Source organism: Eumetopias jubatus, unplaced genomic scaffold, assembly GCF_037043125.1.
Source record: "Eumetopias jubatus isolate StellerSeaLion01/CBP00866 unplaced genomic scaffold, mEumJub1_p1.0 scaffold_3, whole genome shotgun sequence".
In the NCBI taxonomy this organism is placed as follows: Eukaryota; Metazoa; Chordata; class Mammalia; order Carnivora; family Otariidae; genus Eumetopias; species Eumetopias jubatus.
This window is the reverse complement of record NW_028274809.1, coordinates 25,761,323-25,783,341: the sequence shown is the minus strand read 5'-3', so window position 1 is coordinate 25,783,341 and position 22,019 is coordinate 25,761,323. Positions and strand designations below refer to the sequence as shown.

General features: G+C 34.6%; 1 protein-coding gene across 1 annotated transcript in view; it reads right to left on the bottom strand.

Moving 5' to 3' along the window:
* Positions 1-22,019, bottom strand: part of ERBB4 (erb-b2 receptor tyrosine kinase 4) — a 680,938-nt gene that overhangs the window by 241,549 nt on the left and 417,370 nt on the right. Inside the window, exons 13-15 of the mRNA XM_088021952.1 lie at positions 13,181-13,313; positions 7,900-7,993; positions 1,784-1,938 (exon numbers count right to left, since the gene is read on the bottom strand). Coding sequence (XP_087878078.1) covers positions 1,784-1,938; positions 7,900-7,993; positions 13,181-13,313 — 382 coding nt within the window. The remainder of the gene's footprint in view (positions 1-1,783; positions 1,939-7,899; positions 7,994-13,180; positions 13,314-22,019) is intronic.

Genomic DNA, 22,019 nt, shown 5'->3' with positions numbered 1-22,019 from the left:
GGGAGTTCCTAAATGATCTGGTAGGATTTGTTCCCTTTATACCTTCATCCTCCCTTTTTAGCTGACATCTGGATTTTGTTGCTGTGGTAAATGGACCCTACTTCTACTTCCCCCCCACTATATATATTTTCTTTTATTACATAATCATGATTTAAAAGGGCTGAGAGGAAGACACACCAGCCACACACCCAGACTATGGCTCTGTGATCTCACTTTCATTTCCCTAATGGCTTCCTTGTAATTAGATTTGCAAAAATACCAAAAGGTCTCATTTTGAATGGCAACAGCTGTTGACATCAACATTATATTGAATAATTTACTGGTTTAATTTTAGCGGCAAAACAATAAAACTCTCCTGTGGATGATTATTTTAGCAGGCAAAGTTTTCTGTTTCTGTTGCTAACTTCTGCTCCAGGGGCACCAGTTGTTTCTTCATGAAATACTCTTAACCCAACTGTGCCAAAAACTTGAAAGGGGAGAAGTTCATTCCATCTAGTTTCCTTGAAGCAAAGTGTCTATGCGACTACTTCGGTATCCTCAGTCTATGTGCTTATGTATAAACCAACGAGTTGGCATAAGCTCTTCCAGGCTGCATTTGAATTTGAATGGCAGAATATTACTTTACCTTTTCAGGATCTGCCACTTCACAGAGTGACTTAAGCTGATTTCTTGACCTGCAGGAAATTGTAGCAGCATCTGCAAATTGGTGTCCTCTTGGCAGAAAATGATGTTGCTTGCTTAACTTCTTCAGTATCCCCTAGCAGCTAGCTCTTAATCTGGCAGAAAATCTCTTTATGGAATCTCATACTTTCCTGCCAGATAGATATAGACAACAAGTATCTGTATCTGTACGCGGGGTGTGCACATGTGTGTGGGCACTCATCAGGGAGAAGAGGATGTACGGACAGAAGTAGGAGAGAGTGTGTTAAATTGTTCTCAAGTCTGAAATTAGTCACGTTCTGGAGGAAAGAAAAAGAAAAGCCCTTACTAAAATAGATTTGCTCTCTTTTAAAAAATTAGGTGTTGGGATTTGTTAGATGAGTGACATTATTTCTTTCAGTTCAGTGCTTTTCTTCTTTCTGTAATATGTCTTTGTTTTTCAACTGTTATCAGTATCAAAGGTAATCTAATTATTATTCATTTTATAATGCATCCTTTTGAAACAATAGAAAACTATGCACCTACCCATCTTCAAGTTGTCCTATACTGGTCAAAGAAATTCTAAGTTATAGGTTAACCTGCCATAAAATTACTTTCACAAAATGCATTTCTGATTTTATTGATATACATATCACTAAATTCTCCCCCCCTACACCTTTTTTTCCCTGTCATTACTATTTTGCTTATATTTTGTTGAAGGAGTAATTCAAGGCAGTGTTTAGCCTTCAGCTGGTTGTAAGAACAAAGAAACATAAACAGAAAACTTCTGTTAAAGATTTATTAAGCACAAACCTCAAAAGTCTGATGACTATCTTGTCTTTTCTAAGATATCTTCAATATCAAGTAAAATTTGGAAGAATTTCTACACTCCATACAAAGTATACCTGCCACCAGCTTCATAAAGGTGTCAATAGAATACTTTTAGGTGAATTTTTAACAGAAATATCTGATAGGGTATACATTCGATTGCATAAACCACTTTCTTAGAAAGTATTTCTCTTTAAGTCAACATGTTAATATAAAGATGAATAGAGTTTTATATGACAATAGTATATATTTAGTAGACTGTGTCAAGGGTAAAGATACTTGTGTGATGGAGTCCTTGGCCAGCAAGGATGCTTACCCTTGGGTGCAGTTTGGATGGCATGGGTGGCACTCCCGATCCTGATCAGCATACTTGAAAATGAAACTGTTTGCCCCCTGTAAGCCATCTGGACATTTTTCCACACAGTTCGGGCCATCCTTAAAATGGGAGCACTTTGTGCAGTTGTCAGGTCCCTGAAGTGTGAAAAACAAAACACAATGGAGAAAGAAAAATGGATGCTCTTTCCTCTGGTATTGATGTGGTTTAGCTCCTAAGACTTCAGTGAGTGGCCAATCTTCCCCTAGGGAACTGGAGAGCATTTTCAAAACTACAAACGGGGATGTCACTATTGCAGTTTTTCAATGTAAAAGTGAGATGTAAAATTTCCTTTGGTTGTCGATGATTATTTGAACAATGAATTTTACAATTTACTATGGTTGAATTATTAGGAATTAGTTTAGGAAAATAAAATTTAATTTCTAGATTACTCTCCATCTCAGATCAGCTTGTGATAATGTTAAAACTCACATGTCTATTTATATGGATTTTAGTAAATCACACAGTTCAATACTGAGAGCACAATAAAGACATTCTGATGAACAGATATCAAAAGTCCACAATAATAAAGTAGGTGCATGTCAAAGAAAATTATGGAGAAACTTATCAAATAATAAAAGTGATATAAATTTGAAGCATAATAAATTTAAATAGAACTAACTCACTTTGCATATTTATGTTTATAATATACAATCACTTTCTAATATGTAGAATGTTAATAAGCAATAATATACAAATATGTTTAAATGTCATTTAAAACATAAACTTTAAAACTCATCTTAAACATAAAAGAATTTTACAAAATAACTAATTTGGATTTGGTGCCGGAAATAGTAAGCATGCAAAAAAATGTTAAGCAGTCTACCACCAAATCAAAGAAAATTGAGAATATTTTGATTAAAAATGCTATTTTCTTAAAAGATGCAATATATTTATACATTTAGCTATTTTTTAAAAGATTTTTTACTTTATTTATTTGACAGAGAGAAAGAGAGAGAGAGGGAGCACAAGCCGGCAGAGCAGCAGGCAGAGGGAGAGGGAGAAGCAGACTCCCCACTGAGGAGGGAGCCTGACGTGGGCCTCGATCCCAGGACCCTGGGATCATGACCTGAGCCGAAGGCAGACGCTTAACCAACTAAGCCACCTAGGTTACCCTACATTTAGTTATTTTAAATAATGATATCACCTACTTAAAGTTGACTTTAGGTTCTCCCTTTTAAACATCATATTGTCTTAGGTTCCTCTTTTCTTTGACTACTTTCTGGAACTTCTTCCCCTGACCCATTTCTCCCCAAAAGCTGTATGTCAATATTGTTCAACAACTATGACAGTTCACATTAAATACAATTTAGATAAATGGAGTATAGTAAGTACAGAGGGAGGTAATTAATTTTATTAGGTTTATAATTATAAATTGTGAATTTGGGATTCAACAACAAGCAAACATTGGACAGAGTTATGTATTGGGCAGGGAGCGTCCATTCACAAGAGTTTCTCTATAAATGTTAATCCAAAAGCAGTCAGACATTGCAAGTTGGTGATACAAGATATCAGGAAATCAATAAATATATTTCAAAATTTAAAGATTGAGGTTGCTAATGAAGAACAGTGGCGTAAGAAGAAAAAGTAATCAGGAGGGAGTTTCAGGAAATTCTGGGACTGGTGAGGTTTAATCAAGCACCTGTCTATTTCACTATTTTCATGTGAGACTTAGAGCTAAAAGAAATTATCCTATGAAAACTAATCCCCATTCAACCTGAAGAGTTTGCTATTGGCAACTTCTTATATCCTATCAAAAAAAGAATACTTTACATGCTTCCAATTTTAACACCTGCTCATGGGTACTTAGGCATGTAATGCCATCTATTATACAAAATCATTTACTGTGCAAGTATGCTCAGTGGCATGACTTATTGTACAAGACAAGAGACATGCTGATGTCTTCTTGCAGAACACAAGAATAAAAACTATGAGTAAATTAGGCAGTTATAGTTAAAATTAGAAATTAGGAATTATTTTTCTATAAAATTCTTCTGATGTAAAATAATATCTAGGGAAAATCAGAAGACACAAAATATTATGAAACTAAAATTAAAATCATATTTAATGTTTAAGTATACTTCAAAAATTTTTTTGTATGTTTCCTTGTTTTTAAGCATCTCTTACTTATTTGATTGTATTATCATGATACAAAACTAATGTTCTAAGCTGATATAATTTAAAAAAATGTCCTGACAAATCTCAAAAGAAATGAAATGTACTGATTCTCCAATTCATTTCCATAATAAAGAGATTTAAAGAAATATGTGTGTCCAATGCTTACTCTTCTATCATTATATTCCCAAAGCTTTTAAGAACCTAAGTTCAGTGAATGAACTGATAAATGCAATGATAAAAAACAGAGGTGAAAGCAATATTGTTCCTTATCTCTGATTTTATGCTACCCTTGGACTCAATTATGAACCCAGAAAGCTAAAGGATAAGCTAAATCTTTATAGAAATATTACATTTTTTTTCCTCAGTGACAACTGATGATTTTCTGGTAACTACTGTGAGAGACAGTGCTACTATTCACCAGTATCCAGTTCTCTTCTAGCCACATGGAAGACTGAAATTCTCCTCCCACCAGAAGTGAGGAATGTCTTGTTTTAGACAATGAAATTAAGTAGAAGCAATTTATGAGACTGCCAGGGCTAAACTCTCCAGACTTCTCTTTCCCTGCTGCCATGATGCAGGGATCCTATGCAGATGTGGGGATGCCATAAGTGCAAAGCATCTCAGAACACTAGACCATTACAGGGAGGAGGGCTGATTTGCAGTGCACTTTACATGAAAAAGATTTAAACATGTTCGTATAAGCTACTGTAATATGGGGGTTATTTGTTATGGCAGCATAACCTTTATTAACTTGACTTTAACAACTATTTCAGCTTTTATCATTCTCTTCCTCAATCTCTTCTTTGCATGCTGCCTCTTTGGCTTGTATTTTATCTTCTAAAACTCTGTCTGATTTCCCTTACTTCTCTTTCTTCTCAGATGACCTTCCTTATCATAGGAACACACAGGAGTAGAGAAAGTAAGGCAGAAAGGGTAAGTTGTAAAATAAAAATAAAATAAAATAAGGTAAAAAAATAAAATAATACCACATACAGACATATAAGGATATAAAATCAGGGGCTTATTTTATTTCAAAGCTAGTCCTCTCAAGATTATCCTGGATTTATGTCACATTTAAATAGTATAATACCATCCCATTTTACATGCAGCTGTTATATTCCTAGAAAACATGTTATTCTTATTATTTACAGAATTGTTGTCTATGGGGGTAGGGGAGGGGGGGAAGTGAAATGAATAGAGTGTAAAATTTGGAGTCACTTCTATAGTTGAGTCCCAGCTCCACATTGCATAGATTGTTGACTTTTTGGTGTAACTTTCCAATTATTATAGGTTTAGTTTCTTTATATTTTAAATGGAAAAAGTGATAGTATGCTTCAGATGTTAACAGTGTTTGACAAATATACATGTGTATCTGTTATTATTAGGGAAATAAGGACAGCTCAGGAAAGTGTGATTCCAACAGAATAAATCATAAGACCAGGTGTGGGAATTCCAACCAGCTTTAAAAAAATTTTTTTTAAGATTTTATTTATTTATTTGAGAGAGAGCAAGATTGAGAGCACAAGCGGGGTGAAGGGCAGAGGGAGAAGCAGACTCTCTGCTGATCAGAGAGCCTGATGCAGGGCTTGATCCTGGGACTCTGGGAACATGACCCGAGCCGAAGGCAGATGCTTAACCAACTGAGCCACCCAGGTGCCCCTCCAACCAGCTTTATGACTTTTCCTCTGTCTCATCACAATGTCAGCCTCACAGAGAAGTTTCCAGAACTTCTTGGGTATCTCAAATGATAGATGCCTATTATATGGCACACAAAAGCACTTCTATCTCTAGTTGTGAAAATCAATGAACCCAGACACAGACAAAAACCTAATATAAATTGTAAAAGCTGAAAGCAAGCAACCTCCTAGCGAAAGCAGTTTGGGCTACCGTTTGATCTCAGTCCTGCCGGTTTCTCAGACACCATAACCTAAAATTATATTTGTACCTGCTGGTATTTCAAGGTTTACTGATCAAGTGATCAAATAGATTTTCTTGATTCCGTGTTCTGATCTTCCACAAATGAGTGATTCGAGTTTACTGAAATTTTCTTACTTTTGACTTATTGCCTTTCCTAATCTCTAGACATATTAATTGACAATGTTAACCCTGGGGGTAATTCTAAGTAGATTGTTGGTCCAACAATGCTGTCATTAAGAGATCAAAATGTATTCATTAAAAACCTGTTTTTTCACTCTTTCTTAGTTAGCAAATAATTTTGAAAATTGAAAAAAATCAACAATTAGTGTTTTTAATGTGTAATTTATAAACTGTCTCTATCTTTTGAGTAACAAAAGAATGAACAAATACACTGTGAAAATATACAAAGTAAAATGAATTAATAAATTAGTTATTTGCCAGCATCATTTATACCATAGGACGCAGCATGAGGAATAGAAAAAGCACAGGACTGGTTTTGCAGTCTGCCTTCTTATTGTAATTGCACATTTTCAAAGTCTCAGTCTCTCTGAAAGATATATTGTTTTCTATTCTTTGACTTTTGGTACTTAAATATGTTAGTGTTTAAAGACGTCTTCTATAGATAGCCTGACTTGTTTTAACACAAACCATTTCAGAATTTTACTTCCCTGTGTTTCATGTCATTCCTTCCAGGATCCACATTTCTCATGCTGCATATTAATTGTATTTTCCCTTAATTCCTTAGTGCGGACAGAAAATAGACAAATATGCCCTTTGCATACTTACTTGAAGATCATTTACATATTAAATTGTCTTTTAGACTTTGGTTCTTCAGGCCAAATCACACCACTCCTTTTTCTCAGAGGTCTGATTTTCCAAGCTTAATCATACTTGTGGTAGTCCTCTGAACTGTCCAGGTTTTCCACATCCTTCTTTAGATGAAGTTCCAGAACAGCTCATTGGGGCCTAATGGAAGTTTGGAGGCTCAATGATATTCTTTTTTCTAAGCTAATTACGTGCTGAATAAGCACTCTGGTAGAAAATTAGTACTATCTAAATCACATATAAACTCTTACAGAGCAATGTTGAGCTCTTGGCTACACCCAAATGTTGGTCTCCAAATAATCCACTGAGAAATGACTCAATACACACAAAAAAACTGGAAGCTTGTCTAAAGAAGGATGAATATGACACTTTGGAATGACAAAGTCATTATTAAGCTCATTATTAGGAAAAAGCCTGAACGATGGGAACCAAAGGGAGGACTAAAAAATAATTACCATTTTCTCTATAAGGCTAACTTCAAACATGTAAATGCCAATTTATCCATCAAGACTTTCCTGATCCCATAGCCCCTCTTCCGTTCTCATAGCTCTGTTTTTCTCTCTGCCATAGTATTTATCACACTGTTTTAGATTTTAGTTTATAAGTGTTTGCCTCTCCCTTCTGTCTTTCACAATGTCCTTCACAATGCCATAATAGTTAAATAATTAAACACAGATGTGAATGTATTATAGTTTACCTCAAACACACCATGAATTTTTACATTTGCATATCTTTGCATGTTTCTTCTTTCTAGATTCTTCTTCAAAGCAGAGCTCAAACATCACTTCTCTACGGACCTCCTTAATGCCCTACTTTCCATCCCAAAGACAGATTAATTTATCTCTCATTTGTGTTCCTATAACAATTGATATATATTTATATTTTATCAATTATTTTGGTTCAATCTAATTACTTATATATTCCCTTTTCTTTTCAACACTGCAATTTTCAAGGGCATAACCATATCCACTTTCTAAATATATTATCTGGGATATAAATATTTAAAAAATTGAATTTGTAAATATTTCATCTCTACTACTAAACTGTAAGCCTCTTGAGGGAGGAATATCAAACATGATTTCCCCTAGCATGCTACAAACACCTGTTGAATGGATGGATAAATGATAAAGGAATGACATAACAAACATTCACACATGAGCCAAATAAGCCAACACAACCATAGATGTCTGCAAGCTTACCGGTCCATGGCAGGTGAGAATGCCATCTTCCATCTTCTCACACTGGGGGTCACACTCCACACAGATGGAGCCATTCTCAAATTCTCGAAATTCACTGTGAAAACATCAGCTGCATGAGGTGGTATAAGCAAACAAGCTGTCAACCTAACAAATGAAGCAACATCTGCTGAAAGTCCTATTGGCAGAGTAAATTCTAGAGTCTGTTTCTTTATGTGCCAGGAGCATCAGAATCATTTCCCTGTACATTACGGAATAAGTTCTCCATTAGGAGAAAAGATAAACTGCAGCCAGATGGCTCTCCTTGCCCTCCATTGGGTTCAACGATAGACCCATTCAGGAAACCTCTCTCTTGTGAGAGATATTCGCACAGTCTCAAAAAAAAAAAAAAAAAAAAAAGTACGACTCTTCTGATGACACAACAGAATCATTTTTACCTTTTTTTAAGTAAAGCTGTGCCTGTTTGTCTCTATATAAAATTTTACTCTTGGCTGAGCTTTATTTTTTAAACTCTGAAAGAACTATTGTATTTTTCATGTTGCTAAGTGACATGATATTCCTCAACCCTGTCCTTCAAATCCCAAGACTCTTCAATTTATTTTTGGTGGAACTTCAAAAAAATGCTTTGATTTCTTTTCTTCTTTTAAAATAGCTGCCTTGGAGAATTAGAGAAAATATCTTTTTATGGCAGATTTTATATTCCTAGATTATTGATCTAATATCACATCTTTTTCAGCTTAAGGTCTTTTTGAAGTAATTCTATATGGTATAAAATAAAAAATAGTTAAATGTCAACACTCTAAAATTTTCTAATTAAAATCTAGGATAATGGTTATCCCTTCCCACAACCTTACATTTGATTTGAATGTTAAATGTCATCAATAGTAAGTTTTCTAATCAATATCTACTGCAAAATTTTCATTTCAATAATTGGGTATCATTCATGTCCAATATGTTTAAATACCCCATTCCCACTAATGTATCAGAGGATGAGGCACTGGGTAAAAACAATTTAGAATGCCAGTTGTAAGTCATTAACAAAACTTAACTAAATATTTATAGCTTCTGTATTATTTTGTGTCTGTATATTATGAGCTCTTTCAAACTAAAAGCATTGCAAATATGGCAATTATGGATTAATTAGGTGATAAATTTAAATTTATTATTCCCTAGAATGAAGTGTTCATTTATTTCATAGTGAACTATCCCATTTCGTTATTATAAAGCCTTAATAAATGATAGAAATCCAAAAGGTGGGCTATTTTTCTGTTGGTTAAATTAAAACTACACATACTTTAAGGCAAGATAATTAAGCTTGGGTTTTCAAATTAAATAGCATAAATTGGTGGTTTAGTTAGGTATCAATGCACATATTTAGTTACAAGGATTTTGCATTTTTAAAATGAGGTGCTGGCTTGCTATGAATTAAGCTTCTTACAAATTTTCTTGAATTTAAAAACTCAATTACATAGAAACAGATTTTCTTTTGTATGTTTTATTAACATGAATTATATACAGTGCTTGACAGAGGAAATCTTCAGAATAAAAAAGTCAAAATGACTGGTACGGGGGAAAGGAGGATGGTAGGTTAATTGTGAAGAGAATCAAAAGCATCATCTGTATAATGAAATTATAAAACAGTTAACAGCAAAACCTGCAACCATCAGCAAATTCCTTTTTTTCTTGAGTACAGTTTCTTGGGTTGCTAAAGGTTATGTTACTGAATGAAGGTCATAATTTTTGTGGTACTAAACCATTGGTCATGCTTTTCTTTCTCTTCTTGAAAATCCCTTTCCCACACACAGAGTTGAAGAATAAAGTGAATATGTCATAAAAAGTCATGGAGATTCAATGTAGCTGCCTTTTCCTCTATAGACTAGACTTCTATTTGTATGGCTTTGGGCTCTCTTTCTGCTCTCAGAACTGATCCTTCTTTTAATTTTTATTACTTCTGCTCTTCATTGTCACTGTCTCCATCAATGCTTTTTCTTCCCCATTTCCTATTGATTATACTATGACTTTGCCACAGTTCCCCTTTCATTTGAATCTGACCTAACAAATCACTGTCTATTGAGCTGAGTTTTGCATACTGAGCTTTTTGTCACTTTTTTACTACTCTATATTTCTCACAGTCTTGCTGTGTGTGTTACCTTAGCCAATCCTGTGATCCAGAGCAAATGCTTTAGAGTCAAGTCCTTCCCAAATTTGGCCGGTTGTTCCCAACACCAACACTAATACTTCTAGACCTTAAATGCCTTAACATCTCTAGACTTCATTTTGTAAATATCCTTTGTAAAAAGGAAAAATTGTATTTCAATGAGAGGTTGTGATTATTAAATATAAATGCCTACAAAGAGCTCAGACTGGCACTCTTTCTGATGTTCCCATTTGTTCTTAATGTTTCAAAAGCATTTGACCATGTTGTCAAATAAGACAGTTTTAAGATTGTGTTGCAATGAGTTTTCTCTTTCATTCTCAATGCTTGTGCACTGTAGTTAAGAGTTGCTGAAATACAGTGGCTTCTATGACCTGGATTTGAATGCTAACATCCAGGAAATAACTGATTTTCTTTTCCCCTTCAAAGAGTTCTCTTTTGAGGATTTCTTCTCATATAAAAGTTATATAAATATAGGTGCCCTGATTTTGGTAAAGGTCTTATTTGTATTTGTTTTCAACATTTTTAAGGTGACTGTTCTACTTAACCATCTAATCAGCTTAGATTTATGGACACAAAAAGAAAATAATAATCATCTTAGTAGTAAAAATTCTAACAAGACTTTATTATGCATTTTCTCATTTAATAACCATAATTATCCTATGAAATTGACACCATTATTATGTTTTCCATATAAGAAATCTAAGTTTAGAACAATTAGGTTATTTATCCAAGATTGAAAATGAGGAAGTGATGAAGTTAGGATTTGAATTCATTATTCCTCAAAGGCTGTTTTAACTGCCGGGCAATGTTGGAAGAAATTAGTCAGTACCACAAGATTGGAGGTGGGAAAATCTATCACTGCGTAGGCTAGAATTACATCAGACTTTTACAAGGTACTTTCATTTATTATCTTTCAAACTAACACTTATATATGGTTTCCCAGAGCCCTATTGTTCTTGTAAAACACATTAAAAACTTTGTATTTCTTGAATACGTTTGATTTAATGACTTGGAAAACGTTAAACTTTCAAAAACAGTCTGGTAATCAGTGTTGTTTATTTAGGAAACATGTATTTTTCCTTTGCTTCACTTTCATTATTTTGCAGATGTGAGAGAGGATGGTATATGCATCCACATATTTGTCTATTTCACGTTTCTGACAAGGTTAAAAATATTAAGGAAAAATAATGGCATCTGGAAAAGTAACAGGATGGAAATCAGATGCCCTGAATTCTAGTGTTGGCTTGATTCTTCTACAGTGGAATGACACTGGCCAACACTTAATTCTACTAGTTTTCACTCTTTATAAGATACTGCTCTTAGAGAAGATGGTTTCTAGAGCCCAGTCCTTCTTTTAAACTCCACTGAGAATATATATATATATAGCCAATAAACTTATAACATTCACTAAATGGAATTAAAGTCTATTAGTTACATGTTAATGGCATCAATGGCTTTACAAAAAATAACCATATTTTGATCTGAAGTATTTTATGTACAGAACATATCATTCATTTATAAAAATGAGAATAAGCATGACTACAATTTAATGAGAAAAGCAACACATTATTTGCTATCCATTATCAAATTTATGAGCTGATTGTACCTTACAAAATTATAAGCTGGAATTTTCCTGAAAAACAATTAAATTCTTATTTTAAACTGTTTCACACTTAAACTTCTAATTTTATTTTTTTTCTAAATTTCATGAAGGGAATTGGTATTGGTCATCTTCCAAAAAGAGACATGTTAATATTATTATGATCCATAGATTTCTAACTTTCTGATATAAAACGCAAAAGTACAATGTTATCTCAGATCATGAAAACAGTTGTTTAAAATGGCACAATTCTATAATCATATTGATGAAACTGGAATTCATGGTTTGATTTCAAAACAAGTATATTCACTATATACTAGTCACTTAGAGGTTATTTAAATAACAAAATATTGTATCATAAAAGACATGTAGAATTTTAAAACAATAAAGATTTGAACCTATAAAAAATAAAATGGGACAATTCATGAGGTAAAAGAAGAAATGCAATAAAGATCTTCAAAACTACACTTTTACAGAACTGTTGAAAATCCTTTCAGTGAGCACTATAAGAAAATTTGACTCAGGAACAGTACTAAAAATGTATTATCACATTAATAAAGGACGACTGTGATGCATGAAATGGTATGTTATGATAAACTGATTTTATGAGTATATGAAATGCCATGCAACAAGATATATACCAGGTTTTACTGTTGGCAATGTGATTATTATAGTACCAATAGGAATTTAAAATTCTTGATTTAAAATACTGCTTAGGTTATCTTTAGAAAGTGGCAGAACACTATCAAAAACCCCTTCAGCTAGAAACTACAAAGGCAATTTTCCTATAGGGCTATGCAGTTGTCAGAGACATAGAAATGTGTATCGTTTGTTTCTAATACACAATCTAAGAAGACACATAACTTGGATGGAAAAAAAATTCAAAAGTTATGCAGTAATTCTTTTTTGTTGTTGTTGTTAAGATTTTATTTATTTGACAGAGACAGACATAGTGAGAGAGGGAACACAAGCAGGGGGAGTGGGAGAGGGAGAAGCAGGCTTCCCGCCGAGCAGGGAGCCCGATGCGGGGCTTGATCCCAGGACCCTGGGGTCATGACCTGAGCCGAAGGCAGACATGTAATGACTGAGCCACCCAGGTGCCCCAGTTATGCAGTAATTCTAGATGAAAATTAATAGGAAAGTATGTGAAAAAATAGTATTGGGACATTTGAGAGGAAAGATTACTTGTAACAATCTCCTTCATAAGGAAAATAAGAATATATTTTTCAATTTTGCTTCAGTATAAACGGCTACAATTTATTAAGAATGATCTACTTCAGTATACTTTTTTAAGTTTGTGTAATAGTCAACATATATTTGGACTTCTCTTATTTCAAATAAAATTCTTTCTCCTTAAAATAATTCTTCTATGTGTTGTTGTCTCCTTTATGCAACAAGAGCTTCCCTTAAAAACCCTGGCCGGCACACACATTCTGCAATTTTACCATTTTCTTATCATTTAAATATCTGAAGCAATCAGTGCCTCAAAGCTTATGAGGTAAAGGCGATGTTGTAAGATGCCTTACCCATCATAGAGGTTACAAGACTCGATGCAGCTCCTTCCTCTGCTGAAGCGACGGCAGGACAAGCACTGGTCGGGACCAGGTCCCCAACAGCCATTGCTTGAACACAGATGGTTGCACACCATTCCTTCAGCAGCTGGCAGAGAAAAAACAAATTCAAGAGTGAAATAAAAAAGAAGGATGTGTTAAAACTTAACCATCAAAAAACATTTTACCATTTTAATGTGAATCTTCCCAAGTGATGCTATTTCTGAAGAAGTTGGTTTGAAGGGGATTTGTGGCAGATAACTTTGTCTGCCTACACAGTCACGTGGCCCACTCTACTGTCAACTTCTTCCCTCTTGCAGAGCCTCATCACTGTGTGTGTAGAACCACTACATTTTTCATAAGAATGAACAAATGTCAATTGTCTACATCAAAATTCTAGGGAGGAAGGGTGATAAAAATTAACTTTCCCACTAAAGCAGGGAGCAAACCATGCCTTTCTCAATCCAACTCTTTGCTCCACTGAGACACCAAAAATTTTAACTTCAAATCCATATGAAAGCGTCATGAAGAAATAGAACAAATAATACTTGTCTTAAAACAAAACAAAATTTAGAAAGAGAAAAAAAAGAATACCTGGAAGGTAAGGTGAGGGGGGGAAGAAATGGAAATAAAATACAAGTTTTTTACAGGCCTCTGCCTTGATAGTTAAATGGGCACATATAAATTTGCAAATATATGAAACAAATTGTAGTGGTCACTGATGAGGAGATATAGAGATGAAAGTAATAACAATGATCTTTAGCCTTGTCTCTATGTAATCTGTTGATGAGAGGGTTGCCAAAGAATTTTGGGACTGTTTTAAAATTGCCACTTAAGCTCACCATCTCTGTTTCCCTTTATATTGAGTAACAGTTATTCAGAATATTACTATTTATATGGAAGAACATGATTTTAGTAAAAGGATACTAGATGTTGAATAAGAAGGGCCTATGAAGACTTCAAATGTTATTCTGAGTATCTGAAAAGTGATTTGAGTCATCTGAAACACAACCGTATATGGTTTTCATAAAATATTAAGAATTTCTAAGAAGATTAAAAAAAACATCAAAAACACCTTCATCTTCCCATTAGTTACCAAGTTTAATTATTATGGGATGTAAGTTGTCATGACAGCATTTGTGAGATGGGTTGGGACAGCACTGAATATATGAGTGCAATATAAGCAGGGGACATATCTGTGAAATTTACCTTCTCTAACATAGACTTGAGAAAGGAATTGCCAGCATTCATGATGCTGACTAGTTTTAAAATAGTGAAACAAAATCATCCAATTTATGTATTCTTCCTCTTATATCCTGCAGCCTTAAGGAGGCCCCTATGCTAAACTGTGGAAAATTTTTTCTCAAGGCAGAGTTAGACCTACTAACCAGTCTTTTTACTTGGTAACTGCTTAATTGAATAATCTCTTCCAACATAGTTTGAGAAACTGTGTGTGTGTGTGCGTGTGTGTGTGTGTGTGTGTGCTTAGCAGTTTTATTGAGGTATACATGATATATAATATATTGCTCATACATAAAGTGTACAATTAGATGTTTTGACATATGCATGCAATCACGAGCCATATACACAATTAGAGTAATGAATGTATCCATTAATTCCAAAAGTTCTTATGACCTTATGTAATCCCTTCCTCCTGCTCCATCCTTCTCAGACAACAATTGATATGCTGCTACTCAATATACATTAGTTTGCACTTCTTGAAATTTTATATAAATAGAAACATATAGTATGTACTCTTTTTATATAAAACATACAGTATGTACACTCTATACAGTTTCTTTCACTCCGAACAATTATTTTGAGATTTATCTGTGTTGCTGTGTGTGTCAATATTCATTCTTTTTTTTTTTTTTTTGGACTTTACTCATTTATTTGACAGAGAGAGAGATAGACAGCCAGAGAGGGAACACAAGCAAGGGGAGTGAGAGAGGGAGAAGCACGCTTCCCGTGGAGCAGGGATCCCAATGCAGGGCTTGATCCCAGGACCCTGGAATCATGACCTGAGCCAAAGGCAGATTCTTAATGGCTGAGTTACCCAGGCACCCCAATATTCATTTGTATTACTAAATATATTCCATTGATGGATATACAACATTTTTTAAACCACTCACCTATTGCTACACATTTAGACTGTTTTCCATTTTGTGCTATTAAAATTAAGCTACTGTAGGGGCACCTGGGTGTCTCAGTTAAGTGTCGGACTCTTGATTTCAGCTCAGGTCATGATCCCAGGGTCGTAAGATGGAGCCCCGCATCAGGCTTTGTGCTGAGTTTGGAGCCTGTTTAAGATTCTCTCACTCCCTATGCCCCTCCCCACCCTGCTCCCACACACTGTAGATAAGAAAGAAAGAAAGAAAGAAAGAAAGAAAGAAAGAAAGAAAGAAAGAAAGAAAGAAAGAAAGAAAGAAAGAAAGAAAGAAGGAAAGAAAGAAAGAAAAAAAGAGAGAGAGAGAGAAAGAAAGAAGAAAGAAAGAAGAAAGAAAGAAAGAAAGAAAGAAAGAAAGAAAGAAAGAAAGAAAAAGAAAGAAAAAGAAAGAAAGAAAAAGAAAGAAAAAGAAAGAAAGAAAGAAGAAATTAATCTACTATAAACATCCATGCACAAGTCTTTGTAAGGCATATGTTTTCATTTCCTTTCAGTAAACACCTAGATATAGTAGGTATAGGATTAACTTTTCAAGAAATGGTCAAATTGTTTCTCAAAGTAGTTGTACCAGTTTACATTCCTAATAGCAATGAACTCAACTCGAGAATTAAAGTTCCCCCACATTTTTGCCAATACTTGATATGGTCAGTCAGTTTAATTTTATAATTTTATCCTTCCTAATAGGTATGTAGTGATATCTCATTGTCGTTTTGATTTACATTGCCAAAATGGTACTGTATCATTCTGTATTAGTCAAGGCTCTCCAGGGAAACAAAATAAACAGGATACATACGATTTCTTATAAGGAACTGGATCCCATAGCTGTAAAGGCTGAAAAGTCCCACCATTTGCCCTCTGCAAGCACAAGACCCAAGAAAGCATATTTCAGTCTCAGTCTACACAAACAGTATAGAAAGATCTATTGATTTTTTTGCATATAGATATCCAATATTTCCAGCACCATTTGTTAAAAACACTATCTTTGTCTTGCCTTTGGAGGCATGCCTAGCAAGAAGTTGTTGCAGCCAAGACAAAGAGGTTGCTGCCTGTGTTCTCCTCCAGGATTTTGATGTATTCCTATCTCACATTTAGGTCTTTCATCCATTTTGAGTTTATTTTTCTGTATGGTGTAGGAAAGTGGTCCAACTTCATTCTTCTGCATGTGGTTGTCCAATTTTCCCAACACCATTTGTTGAAGAGACTGTCTTTTTTCCATTGGATATTCTTTCCTCCTTTGTTGAAGTTTACTTGACCATAGAGTTGAGGGTCCCTTTCTGGGTTCTTTATTCTGTTCTATTGATCTATGTGTCTGTTTTTGTGTCAGTACCATACTAACTTGATGATGATTATAGCTTTGTAATACAGCTTGAAGTCTGATATTGCAATGCCTCCAGCTTTGGTTTTCTTTTTCAACATTTCTTTGGCTATTATGGGTCTTTTCTGGTTCCATTCAAACTTTAGGATTGTTTGTTCCAGCTCTGTGAAAATTTTTTGATAGGGATTGCATTGAATGTGTAGATTGCTTTGAGTAGCACAGACATTTTAACAATATTTCTTCTTCTAATCCATGAACATGGAACATTTTTCTATTTCTTTGTGTCTTCCTCAATTTTTTTCATGAGTGTTCTATAGTTTTCTGAGTACAGATCCTTTACCTCTTTGGTTAGGTTTATTCCTACATATCTTATGATTGGGGTGCAATTGTAAATAGGATTGATTCCTTGACTTCTCTTTTTTTCTGCCTCATTGTTAGTGTATAGAAATGCAACTGACTTCTGTGCATTGATTTTATATCCTGTGACTTTGCTGAATTCCTGTATCAGTTCTAGCAATTTTTTGCTGGAGTCTTTTGGGTTTTCTACATAGAGTATCACGTTGTCTGAGAAGAGTGAAAGTTTGTCTTCTTTGCTGATTTGGATGCTTTTCTTTTTGTCGTCTGATTGCTGAGGCTAGGACTTCCAGTACTATGTTGAACAACAGTGGTGAGAATTAACATCCCCATCATGTTCTTGACCTTAGGGAAAAAGCTCTCAGTTTTTCCCCAATGAGGATGTTTTTTTTCTAGCTCCTTTAGGTGTAAGGTTAGGTTGTGATTTGAGACTTATTCTTGAGGAAGGCCTGTATTGCTATATATTTCCCTCTTAGGATCATCTTTGCTACATCCCAAAGGTTCTGAACTGTCATGTTTTCATTTTCATTTGCTTCCATGTATTTTTTCTAATTCTAGTTCTCTTACTATTTCTACCACATCTGCAGTTCCTTCCTCCACTGAAGTCTTGAACCCTTTAAAATCATCCATTTGAGTTGGAATCAACTTCTTCCAAACTCCTTTAATGTTGATATTTTGACCTTTCCCAGGAATCACAAATGTTCTTAGCGGTATCTAGGATGGTGAACACTTTCCAGAAGGTTTTCAATATATTTTGCCTAGATCCATCAGAGGAATCACTGTCTATGGCAACTACAGCCTTATGAAATGTATTTCTTCAATAACAAGACTTAAGAATCAAAATGAGCTTTTTCATCTATGGGCTGCAGAATGGATGTTGTATTGGAAAGCATAAAAACAACAACAATCTCATATACCTCCATCAGAACTCTTGGGTGACCAGGTGAATTATCAATGAGCAGTAATATTTTCAAAGGGATCTTTATTTCTGAGTAGTAGATCTCAACAGTGGGCTTAAAATAGTCAGTAAACCATGTTGTAAACAAATGTGCTGTCATCCAGGCTTTGTTGTTCCATTTAGAGGGCACAGAGTAGATTTACCATAATTCTCATGGGTCTTTCAGTTTTCAGAATGATCAATGACACTAGCTTCAACTTAAGTCACCAGCTGTGTTAGCCCCTAACAAAAGTCAGGCTATCCTTTGAAATTTTGAAGTTAGGCATTGATTTCTCCTCTCTAGCTATGAAATCCTAGATGGCATCTTTTCCAATATAATGCTGCTTCATCTATATTGAAAATCTGTTGTTTGGTGTTTTCATTTTTAAGTAACTATAAATTCATGTAAGTAATAATACAGAGAGATCCATGTTCCCTTTTCCCCTACTGGTAAAATCTTGCAGAACTATAGTTCAATAACACAAATAAGATATTGACATTGATACAGTCAAGTTACAGATTTCCATCACACAAGAATCCCTAATGTTGTGCTATAAAGCTCTATAAAATTTGTTTACAGATTTTTGTGTAAATATACATTTTAATTTGTCTGGGATAAATGCTCATGGGTATAATTGCTGGCTCATATGATAGGGGCATTTTAGTTAATATTTGCTGTTTTTGAGAAAATGCTAAACTGTTTTCTAGAGTGGTTGAGCCATATTACATTCTTACCGGGAGTATATGAATTATCTCATTTTTCTGTATCTTCTCTAGCATTTGGTTTTGTCACTATATTAGTTCCAGCCATTCAGATTGGTGTATAGTGATTTCTCATTGTGGATTTAATTTTAATTTCCATAAAATGGATAATAATATTGACATATTTTCTTTTAAATTAAAGACTATTTTTTTGAGAGAGAGAGAGAGAGAGTGGGTGGGGGGTAGAGGCATAGAATCTCAAGCAGACTCTGAGCACAGAGCCTGACTAGGAGCTCTATTACATGACCTTGAGAACATGACCTGAACCGACACCAAGTCAAATGCTTAATTGACTGAACCACCAGGCACCCAATATTGACGTCTTTTAATGTGCTTATTTGGTATCTGTATATCCTCTTCAGTGAAATGTATCTTTATGTCTTTGCCTATTTTAATTAGATATTTTTACTGTTGAATGTTGAGAGTTCTTTATATATTCTATCTATCATCTAACTTGTCTCTCTCTCTCTCTTTCTCTCTCCACCTGATTTGAAAATATTTTCTCTCAATCTGTAGCTTGTACTTTCATCCTCTCAATGAGATCTTTTCAGAGCAATTGTTCTTAACTTTAAAATCCAATTTATCAATTTTTCCTATTATATATTTTGCTTTTGGTGAAGACTTTAAATTCTCTTTGTCTAGCCCTAGGTCCCAAATAATTTCTGTTAACAATTTTTCAAATACACTTTCTGTATTCATTAACATGATCATGTAGTTTTTATTCTTTACCTTATTAATATGGTATATTATACTGTTTGATTTTCTATATTGCGTCAGCCTTATATCTCTGGAATAAATCCTGTTTGGTTATGTTGTATAATTAATTTTATATATGGTTGAATTGTTGAATACTATTTGCTATACTTTTTTAAGGATTTTTGCCTCTATATTCTTGAGAGATACATTGATTTGTGACTTTCTTTCTTTCTCTTTCTTCCTTCCTTTCTTTCTTTCTTTCTTTTCTTTCTTTCTTTCTTTCTTTCTTTTCTTTCTTTCTTTCTTTCTTTCTTTCTTTCTTTCTTTCTTTCTTTCTTTCTTTCTTTCTTTCTTTCTTTCTTTCTTTCTCTTTCTTTCTTTCTTCCTTCCTTCCTTCCTTCCTTCCTTCCTTCCTTCCTTCCTTCCTTCCTTCCTTTCTTTCTTTCTTTCTTTCTTTCTTTCTTTCTTTCTTTCTTTCTTTCTTTCTTTCTTTCTTTCTGTCTCTCTCTCTCTCTCTCTCTCTCTCTCTTTCTTTCTTTCTTTCTATTCTGTGTTCACATAAGGATCCTAATCTTTAAAGTCATCATGCAAAGTAGAAATAATTATTAATTTTACAGACGGGCAGAGGTTCAGAGAGGCTAAGCTGTGCCTGGCCACAAGTGTCAGAGTAGTGGTTTAAACGTGGTCCTGCCTGTTCTCTTTACTACCCAATGGGATGAAACTCCCAGCTTCATACTCCACCTTCTATGACATTATGTGCCAGGGAGGTTGGAGCACTTCATTATAGCCTGGTGAGGGTAGAAGCCTACACTCCCCATTCCTTTCCTGGCATTGGTGAAGTTGGGGCCACAGTTTTTTTTCCTTTGTGGTGTTTGGCTGGAGTAGAGCAGTTGTCTAAAAGAGTTCCGCTGTACCTAATTGCCCTTTTCCTGGTCCTTTGGATAGACAGAATAGGATTTTATTGTAGCTTTTTTGGTCTGCATTTGTCAGTGTTTCTGAGTTGTCAGTTTCTTCACCTCCAAATCTGGGATATAGAAGACAAAACAAAACAAAACAAAAAACCAAGAAACAAAAACAAAAACACCTAGGGGACTCACATCTCTGTCCTTTCTTGGGTTTCAAGTTGCCAAACTTGTCTTCCTTCTTCTCTCCAAGTTTCAAAATCTTATGTTTCTTTTATACATAAAGTCCAGGGTTTTCAGTTGTACTTAGTAGAGGGAATAGGGAAAGGTGCATTTAATTCATCTTCCCAGAAGCAGAAATCCTAGTATACATCTTTAATTTACTGCAGCCTGTTTTCATTATATTCTACCACTATGTCATTATTTTCTACCACTTCATGTATATTCTAAGAACCCCTGAGATAGGATATATATATTTCTCCATGCCTAACCTTTAAGCTATTGTCAAGACATTTTATTTTTCTATATGTTATTCTCCACACACTCCTTATTTTAAACCTTAGAGTGCCTTTTGAAGAGAATTAAATAATAATAAGATTCTATATATTTATCTATGTAGTGCTCTTTACCCCATATATAGATCCATATTTTCATCTGGTTTTGTTTTCTCCTGACTAAAAGACTTCCTTTGATATTTCTTTCAGTGCGGTTTTCCCTTGGTGCTGCTCTTTGTCTATGGCACTCTATCTGAGAACTCTAGCTGCCTTAGTCTCCCTGGACTCTCAGCTCTGCCTCCTCAACTCAAGCAGTCTTTGGGACTCTTCCTGGGACCCTCCTGACTGTGCCGTGGTCTAAAAATTCTCTCAAGGTAGTTAGCCAGAGAAAATCACCAGCCTCACTTCATTTGTTTCTTCACTCTTAGGAATCATTCTTCTTCATTATCTGATATCCACTCTCTTGCCAACTGTCATTTCATACATTTTGTCCTTCTTTTGGATGTTTCATGAGGGAGGGTAAATCTGATCCCTGTTATTATACTTGGCCAGAAAAGGACATCCTATGTTTACTTTTAAAAATTCAACATGAGGTGGGTGCCTGTGTGGCTCAGTCGTTAAGTGTCTGCCTTCGGCTGGGGTCATGATCCCAGGACCCTGGGATCGGGGATCGAGCCCCTTGTCCTGGCTCAATGCTCAGCAGGAAGCCTGCTTCTCCCTCTCCCACTCCCCCTGCTTGTGTTCCCTCTCTCACTGTGTCTCTCTCTGTCAAATAAATAAAATCTTAAAAAAAAAATTCAACATGGGATTACTTGCTGCTTGTTTATAGACAAAAGTTTTCATATAATAATTCTCCAAAATGCCCCAACACAGCCTCTAGGCACCCACAAAATTTTATTGAAAATTATAATTCCTTCTATTTTGATTTAATTTATATACTTTATAGTTATAATCCTATATAATACAAAGTATGATTTTTAAATGTAATTTTTAAAGATAGTCTAAAAGAACAGAGACTGAATAGAGTGTTTTCCTACGTAGATAAGATCATGACTCTTCTCAAATACATTGTTATTTTAGGTAAGTCATAAAGTTTGTGACCTTGCTAAATTGTGGTTTTCTCCATGTCTTAAAGATTTATTAAATTGAGTACCATATATTATAACTATTTTTTCTTCATATCATGTGGAG